Source organism: Pygocentrus nattereri, chromosome 5 (genome assembly GCF_015220715.1).
Source record: "Pygocentrus nattereri isolate fPygNat1 chromosome 5, fPygNat1.pri, whole genome shotgun sequence".
NCBI lineage: Eukaryota > Metazoa > Chordata > Actinopteri > Characiformes > Serrasalmidae > Pygocentrus > Pygocentrus nattereri.
In genome coordinates, this window is record NC_051215.1 from 19582427 (window position 1) to 19591841 (window position 9415).

Below are 9415 nucleotides of genomic sequence, written 5' to 3' on the forward strand. Positions count from 1 at the left end.
ATCCTCGTAGCACCAACACAGAGAGCTCATATCACCCCGATACACACCGCACTGACCACCTGGATCTGTTAGAGTTTACAGCTCGCTGCTGGTTTTTAAAGCTCTAAATGACCTTAAAACTCCTGAATGTGTGTTTATGATCTTAGATCTGCAGATTCTGACCTTAAAACACCTTCAGTAAAACAGAGAAAACATGGAGACCCTTTCAGTTCTTCTGCTTCTAAACAGTGGAGCTCAGTTCAGCCCTGTACGTCGGAGCTTCAGTTAAACTCTACGCCTCTGTACGTCGGAGCTTCAGTTAAACTCTACGCCTCTGTACGTCGGAGCTTCAGTTAAACTCTACGCCTCTGTACGTCGGAGCTTCAGTTAAACTCTACGCCTCTGTACGTCGGAGCTTCAGTTAAACTCTACGCCTCTGTATGTCGGAGCGTCAGTAACACTCTACGTCTCTAACTCGGAGCGTCGGTAACACTCTACGTCTCTAACTCGGAGCTTCGGTAACACTCCACGTCTCTAACTCGGAGCTTCGGTAACACTCCACGTCTCTAACTCGGAGCTTCGGTAACACTCCACGTCTCTAACTCGGAGCTTCGGTAACACTCTATGCATCTTTGGTCTTCAAATTTAATCTGATCTGATTTTTTTACTTGTATGGTCTTATATTAACACTCATGGTTTCTTTTGTTACTGTTAAGCTTTATCATCATCTGTACAGCATTCTGAGCTGAACCAGCATAAACAAAGCTCTATAAATAAAGATTATTATTACTGTAATTAATCAATGTAATAGAGAGATTCTTTTCCATTTTGACTTTACGTCTCTACGTCACTATGGGACAGTAATGTTAAGCGTGTATTGCAGTTCAGGTTTTTCCACTGTAGTGACTGATTTTCAGCAGCCACAATCTCCTCTCCACAAAATTCCTTTCCAGAACAATGAGAGGAGGAGATGATGATGATGATGATGATGATGATGATGATGATGATGATGATGATGATGCGGGCTCTTTCCCAGATAGTAAGAGGACAGTGGGTCACTATTGCCTTTTTTCAATACCCATTTCTCACTCACAGCCCAGTTTATGTATTTGTCCTTCATTCTTTCTTTCATTATCCTTTTTAAATTAGTTTAGTAAATCATTTTAACAGCAATATCACCAAAAACATGGAAATGAATGTGTCAAACTGAAAAGCAGCCTATAAAAAGCACTACAGTGGAGAAGTGTGAAATGCAATGTTCCAGTGTCATGCAGAATACAAGCCAAAACAAAAAACAAATCCTCCAACACGCTGTTTTCACGTCATTTTAAGCCTTTGCTGTAAAACGCTGCAGGCAGATCTGCATTAAACCAGGAAAAACTGCACTGGTGTCAGAATTGAGTACAAGCTGCTTTGAAATGCAATAAAGGCAGAACAAGGATGAAGGACCTTGAAAAGATCTTTAAACAATTTGTCTGGTTGTGGTTCTATGTTGTTCTCTATGGATGTGAAAGTTGGACAGTACACAAGCAACAAAGGAAAAAATACAGATGTTATAAATATCGATATAGACTGAACTTTGTTGTTGGTGAAGACTCTTAGGAGAACCCTGGATGACAGAAAACAAACAAACGAATCCTCAACCAAATCAAGCCCAGACAACCAAACTGAAGCTCTTAGTTTGGACACATTCTGGGAAGAACCAGCTCATTAGAAAAGACCGTCATGCATAAAGAGTCGAAGATAAAGAGAACGAGCAGCTACAAGACGGATGGAGACAATCAGAGAAATCATGAATCAGCCGTTCAGATGCCTATAGCCCCAAACAGACGACAGAAGATTCTGGAGGAACAGTGTCCACACGTTCACCAAAAGTCAGAGACGAGTTGATGACACTTATTACAACCCCAATTGCAATGAAGTTGGGACATTGTGTAAAACATAAATAAAAACAGAATATGATGATTTGCAAATCCTTTTCAACCTATATTCAATTGAATACACTACAAAGACAAGATATTTAATGTTTAAATGGATAAACTTTATTATTTTTTGCAAATATTCACTCATTTTGAATTTGATGCCTGCAACACGTTCCAAAGAAGTTGGGACAGGGGCAACAAAATACTATAATAAAAGTTACAATAAAAGTTGAGGAATGCTCAAAAAAACATTCCACAGGTGAACAGGTTAATTGGAAACAGGTGAGTGTCATGATTGGGTATAAAGGGACATCCCTGAAAGGCTCAGATGTTCACAAGCAAGGATGGGGCGAGGTTCACTACTGCGTGAACAAATAGTCCAACAGTTTAAGAACAACATTTCCTAAACTTCCCCAATTTCCTATTGCAATTGCAAGGAATGGTATTTCATCATCTACAGCCCATAACATCATCAAAAGATTCTAAGAATCTGGAGAAATCTTTGCAAGTACGCAGCAAGGCAGTAAACCAACATTGAATGCCTGTGACCTTCGATCCCTCAGGCGGCACTGCATTAAAAACCGACATCATTCTGTAACGGATATTACTACAACTTCAGAAAACCATTGTCAGTGAACACAGTTCATTGCGCCATCTACAAGTGCAAGTTAAAACTCTGCCATGCAAAGCAAAAGCCATATATCAACACCACCCAGAAACACCGCCGGCTTCTCTGGGCCCATGGCATGGGTAACTTGCACATCTGTGAAGGCACCATTAATGCTGAAAAGTACATACAGGTTTTGGAGCAACATATGCTGCCATCCAAGCAACGTCTTTTTCAGAGATGTCCCTGCTTATTTCAGCAAGACAATGCCACATTCTGCATTTGTTACAACAGCGTGGCTTTGTAGTAAAAGAGTGCGGGTGCTAGACTGGCCTGCCTGCAGTCCAGACCTGTCTCCCATTGAAAATGTCTGGCGTATTATGAAGCGCAAAATACGAGAACAGAGACCCCGGACTGTTGAGCAACTGAAGTTGTACGTCAAGCAAGAAGGGGAAAGAATTCCACCTATAAAGCTTCAATAATGTGTGCCCTCAGTTCCCAAATGCTTATTGAATGTTGTTAAAAGGAAAGGTGATGTAACAATGTGGTAAACATGCCCCTGTCCCAACTTCTTTGGAACGTCTTGCAGGCATCAAATTCAAAATGAATGAAGTTTTGCAAAAAACAATAAAGTTTATCTATTTGAACATTATCTTGTCTTTGTAGTGTATTCAATTCAATATAGGTTGTAAAGGATTGCAAATCATTGCATTCTGGTTTTATTTATGTTTTACACAATGTCCCAACTTCACTGGAATTGGGGTTGTATTATTATTATTATTAATAATAATAATAATAATAATAATTGTTATTATTATTATAAACAATAATATTGTTATCCACTGTGCAGTTCAAGGTTAGATCAACATATCCTTGACTTTTTGTTTTCCACATATTACTTTTTAAAATGCAATCTCACTTCATTTCACTGTTCTGGTTACTTTTCAATCATGAGTCAAATGTGTTTGAAATTCCAAAAATGTCAGGCGATGTGAAAACAGTGCAGTTTCACTTTTCCTTTAGGCTCATAATCTGCAGATCACTATGGAACAATAATACCATGTGCACTGCATTTGTGTTTTTGACTGTAGTGACATTTCACTTTTGTACAAATTCTGCTCCATAAAGTAAACCGAGCTGTAACCGATCTGGGAGCATCAGCAAAAACCTTTACCGGTGCGCTATTTTCTCTCAGGCCCAGTCATCAGTTTTTGTCTTTAAGTCACTGTAATATTAGTCTTTGTTTATTTTACAAAATAAAAGTCTGTATGCGTTTAAAATCCATTTATGGAGATTAAAAACTACATACTGGAAAAAAACATAATTCTTTAGGAAAGCAAATGGTTCTATATAAATCCATTAACACTCAAAGAACCCTTTGCATGATTACAGCGTTCTTTGCATCATGAAAGGGATTTTCAGATATGCACGCTGTACATGGTTCTATTGCACCAGAAAAGGTTTTTCTATTATTATATGCTTGAGTACCATCTACAGCACGTCCTCCATCAATCTGAAGAACCATTTCACAAACTCTTTAATCACGCAAACAGTTCTCTGGGTGTTTGTGGTTCTATACAGAACCATTTTCTTTACTAAAGAACCCCTAACAAACTAACTTTTTTGAGAGTGTGGTTAGACCTCGGGTGTAATCTGAGTGGCCCAAGGGGGACCAGCAATGGGGTCTGGTCAGCAGGTGATATGTTCTGGCTATCTGGGACTCATACTCACTTTCGTTCTTCCGTTTATCCTGTAGTTCCCCAGTTTGTCATTGCAGTGTCGGATTAGGTCATCCATGCGGCTCATCAGGAAGCGGATTTTCTTGCAGCCGGGCTCCTGACCCTCGATCCAGGCTATTTGGTCCCCCCGTATGTCCTTAGAGGAGTCACTTTTTTGGCTGACCAGCTGTCCGTCAGTGAACTTCCCGCTCTGATGTAGCGCCTTGACGTCGGCGAGGATGCTCAGTCCGGTCTCCTCGCCCAGGAAGTTGTCCACCACGCAGATGCCGTGCTTGTTCATGCAGGGGGCGATGTACTCCAGCGCCAGCTTCTGAGGGGAGGACCTTGCGCCACTGCTCGGCCTCAGGGTGCTGCTGCTGCTGTTGTTGTTGTTGATGCCGTCGTCTGACAGCTTCCCCTCCGAGACCTCCGAGCCTTCAGCACTGCTGATGACATCTTTCACCTGGAGGCAGACGATATGGCAAGAGCATCACAATATGATACAAGATATTCATCCCAATGCTGTACACGATATCCATCACAACATGATATTGATCATGACAAGATATTAAGCATGATACAATACACAATATCCATCACGATACAATACCCATCACAATACGATACACGATACCCATCATGATACGATACATGATACCCATCACGATACACAACATCAATCACGATACGATACAGGATCTTCACCCCGACGCGATACCCATGACCATACGATACATGATACCCATGGCGATACAATACACGATACCCATGACGATACACAACATCCATCACGATACAATACAGGATCTTCATCCTGGCACGATACACAACATTCATCGCAATACGATACACGATGTTCATCACCATATGATATATGAAATTCATTGTTACATGACACACAATATTCAGTTTCTCTAAGATTTATTATAAAGGCTTTTATTCTATTACAAGGTGCATCCAATTAAACAGCCCTAATTATTCTCACCAGGTCAGTACTCTTCAAGTACACTCTTAAAGTAGAATGTTCGTTGAGGGTTCTTTATTAAACAAAATATTAATATATAAAATCATGAACATTCTGCATGCTTATATTGTTATCTGCTTGGTGAAATGGCTCTTCAGCTGGTATATTGTTCTATATAGAACCTTTTTAATAACAGTTCTGTATAGCATTAAGAAAAGGTTCTGATACCGTATTCAAGCTGTTACAGCAGCAGAGCCCTTTTGATGCCAGAGCACAGAGCCATATACAACACATTTTCCATCAGTCTGAAGAAACATGCAGAGAACCATTTAAGCATGCAAAGAGCCCTATGAGTAGAGAACAGAACTTTACTAGTCTTTACTACAGAACCCTTAAAGTGCTTTTGAAAGTGTCTATAGCACCAAAAAGGATTCTTCTACTAATACAAGCTTGACACTGCAAATAAATAGATAGATAGATGGTTAGCTAGATAGATAGATAGCTAGATAGCTAGATAGAACCTTATTTGGTTCTACACAGAACCATTTTGTCATGCAGAGAACACTCAAGCATGCACATGGTTATATACAGAAACAAAAACTGTTTATCTCTTACGACAAGCTGGACATAACAGAAGAACCCTTTTTGGTGCAATAGAAACCGAATACAACATATTCTGCTTCAATCTGAGGAACCCTCTTACCATGCAAAGAACCATTTTAGCAATCAAATGGTTCTTTGAGTGTTCATGGTTCACTACAACCATTCCCTTAACTAAAAAGCCAGCTTTTTTTAGTGTACTGTTCATGTCCACAATATGCTCAGAAAAGAATACCGAGAGCTAAAGTATCGCGATAATGACAATGATATAATGATATTGCCCAGCCCTACTTTCCCCGCGTCCGAGGAGCCCTCCGTGGAGCCCTGCTGCTCATTCTTGCTGTCCGGAGGAGGTTTCTGAGCTCTCTGCTTCTCCTCCGCCTCCCTGCAGGTCAGTTTGTGCTTCTTCCAGTGCTGCTTCTGGTGCTCCTTGCTGCAGTAGAAGGAGTTTCTGCAGCGGCCGCATTTCAGCAGGTTTTCCATTTTCCCGCACAGCTCGCAGTACTGTCGGTCCCGGTCCCGGTCCGGGTCCGGAGCGCTCGCCGGCTCCTCCATCTCCGATACTACTGATCCCTAATCAATAATAACGACAGTAATGACGATAATGCCACAGTACAGCAGTACGCGGCGTGTGGATGGAGCTAGTCGGTGCAGCAGCGGCGCTCCTCCGCACTAAAACCTGCACTCAGTCCTGCAATCAGTTTTCACGTTTAAACATGGACTAATATCGGATTGAGCCGCGCGGGCAGCGCCCATCGCTCGCGCTACACTGCGTGTTCTTTTCCTTCTTCTCTGGCGGCCGCGGCGCTCACATTCCGCACGTCCACACTGCAAACACACTCCTGACGTCAGCGCCGAGGCGGGGCTTAACGGGGCCCTGTCCCAAATATGTCCCAAACACTTACACTCGGTAATATTCTTCCGGGACTTCCGAAACAACGCTTCAATAGCAGTATCACTAACCAATCAGATCTCAGTAGTTGTAACGCTAAGCAATCAGCTCTGAGTAGCAGTAACGCTGACCAATCAGCTCTCAGTAACTGTAACACTAACCAATCAGTTATCAGTAGCAGTAACACCAACCAATCAACGCTCAGTAGCAGTAACGCTAACCAATCATATCTGAGTAACTGTAACGCTAATCAATCAGCGCTCACTAACAGTAATGCTAACCAATCAGCTCTCAGTAGCTGTAATACCAACCATTTAGCTCTCAGTAGCAGCAATACTAACCAATCAGCGCTCAATAGCAGTAATGCTAAGAATCAGCTCTCAATAGCAGTAACGCTTACCAATCAGCTCTCAGTAGCAGTAAATCTAACCAATCAGCTCTCAGTAGCAGTAAATCTAACCAATCAGCTCTCAGTAGCAGTAGTGCTAACCAATCAGCTTTCAGTAGCAGTAGCCCTAACCACTCAGCTCTCAGTAGATGTAACACTGACCAATCAGTTCTCAGTAGCATGAACGCTGACCAATCTGCTCTCAGTAGCAGTAACGCTAACCAATCAGGTCTCAGTAGCAATGACACTAACCAATCATATCTCAGTAGCTGTAACGCTAACCATTTAGCTCTCAGTAACAGTAATGCTAACCAATCAGCACTCAATAGCAGTGACGCTAAAAATCAGCTCTCAGGAGCAGTAACACTAACCAATCTGCTGTCAGTAGCAGTAACGCTTACCAATCAGCTCTCAGTAGCATGAACGCTGACCAATCTGCTCTCAGTAGCAATGACGCTAACCAATCAGCTCTTAGTACCTGTAACGCTAACCAATCAGCGTTCAGTAGGAATAATGCTAACCAATCAGATCTCTGTAGCAATGACGCTAACCAATCAGCACTCAGTAGCAGTAACGGTAACAATCAGCTCTAAGTAGCAGTAACTCTAACCAATCAGCTCTAAGTAGCAGTAACTCTAACCAATCAGCTCTCAGTAGCAGTAACTCTAACCAATCAGTGCTCAGTAGCAGTAACACTAACGAATCAGTGCTCAGTAGCAGTAACGCTGACCAATAAGCTCTCAGTAGCAGTAGCGCTAACCAATCACCTCTCAGTAGCAGTAACGCCAACCAATCAGGTCTCAGTAGCAGTAACGCCAACTAGGCAGCTCTTAATAGCAGTAACGCCAACCAATCAGCTCTCAGCAGCAATAACGCTAACCAATCAGCACTCAGTTGTAGTAATGCTAACCAATCAGATCTCCGTAGCAATGACGCTAACCAATCAGCTCTTAGTAGCAGTAACGCTAAAAATCAGCTCTCAGTAGCAGTAACTCTAACCAATCAGAGCTCAGTAGCAGCAGCACTAACCAATCAGCTCTCAGTAGCAGTAACGCTGACCAATCATCTCTCAGTAGCAGTAATGCTAACCAATCAGCTCTCAGTAGCAGTAGCGGTAACCAATCAGCTCTCAGTCTTAGTAACGCTAACTAAACAGCTCTCAGTGACAGTAACGCAAACCAAACAGCTCTCAGTAGCAGCAACGCTAACCAATTAGCTCTTATTAGCAGTAGCGCTAACCAATCAGCTCTAAGTAGCAGTAACGCTGACCAATCAGCTCTCAGTAGCAGTAACGCTGATGAAATAGCTATCAGTAGCAGTAACACTGACCAATCAGCTCTCAGTAGCAGTAACGCTGATGAAATAGCTATCAATAGCAGTAATGCCAACCAATCAGGTCTCAGTAGCAGTGACGCCAACCAAGCAGCTCTTAATAGCAGTAACGCCAACCAATCAGCACTCAGTTGCAGTAATGCTAACCAATCGGCGCTCAGTAACAGTAATGCTAACCAATCAGCTCTTAGTAGCTATAACACCAACCATTTAGCTCTCAGTAACAGTAATCCTAACCAATCAGCGCTCAATAGCAGTAACGCTAAGAACCAGCTCTCAGGAGCAGTAACTCTAACCAATCAGCTCTCAGTGGCAGTAACACTAACCAATCAGCTGTCAGTAGCAGTAACGCTTACCAATCAGCTTTCAGTAGCAGTAGCCCTAACCACTCAGCTCTCAGTACATGTAACACTGACCAATCAGCTCTTAGGACCTGTAACGCTAACCAATCTGCTCTCAGTAGAAGTAACGCTAACAAATCAGCTCTCAGTAGCAATGACGCTAACCAATCAGCTCATGTTACCTGTAATGCTAACCAATCTGCGTTCAGTAAGAGTAATGCTAACCAATCAGCTCTCAGTAGCTGTAACACCAACCATTTAGCTCTCACTAACCGTAATCCTAACCAATCAGCGCTCAATACCAGTAACGCTACGAATCAGCTCTCAGGAGCAATAACTCTAACCAATCAGCTCTCAGTAGCAGTAACACTAACCAATCAGCTATCAGTAGCAATAACACTGACCAATCAGCGCTCAGTAGCAGTAACACTAACCAATCAGTTCTCAGTAGCAGTAAGTCTGACCAATCAGCTCTCGGCAGCAGTAACGCTAAGCAATCAGCTCTCAGTGGGAGTAATGCTAACCAATCAGCTCTCAGTAGCAGTAAAACTAACCAATCAGCTATCAGTAGCAATAACGCCAACCAATCAGGTCTCAATAGCAGTAACGCCAACCAAGCAGCTCTCAATAGCAGTAACGCCAACCAATCAACGCTCAGTAGCAGTAACGCCA

At 42.4% G+C, this 9415-nt stretch overlaps 1 protein-coding gene across 1 annotated transcript in view; it reads right to left on the reverse strand.

Annotated features, from left to right (window-relative positions):
- Positions 1-6766, reverse strand: part of egln1a (egl-9 family hypoxia-inducible factor 1a) — a 39229-nt gene extending 32463 nt beyond the window's left edge. Inside the window, 2 exon segments of the mRNA XM_017685224.2 lie at positions 4240-4689; positions 6082-6766. Of these exon segments, the coding sequence (XP_017540713.1) occupies positions 4240-4689; positions 6082-6345 (714 nt within the window). The 5' untranslated portion in view covers positions 6346-6766.
- Positions 6767-9415: the final 2649 nt, after the last annotated feature.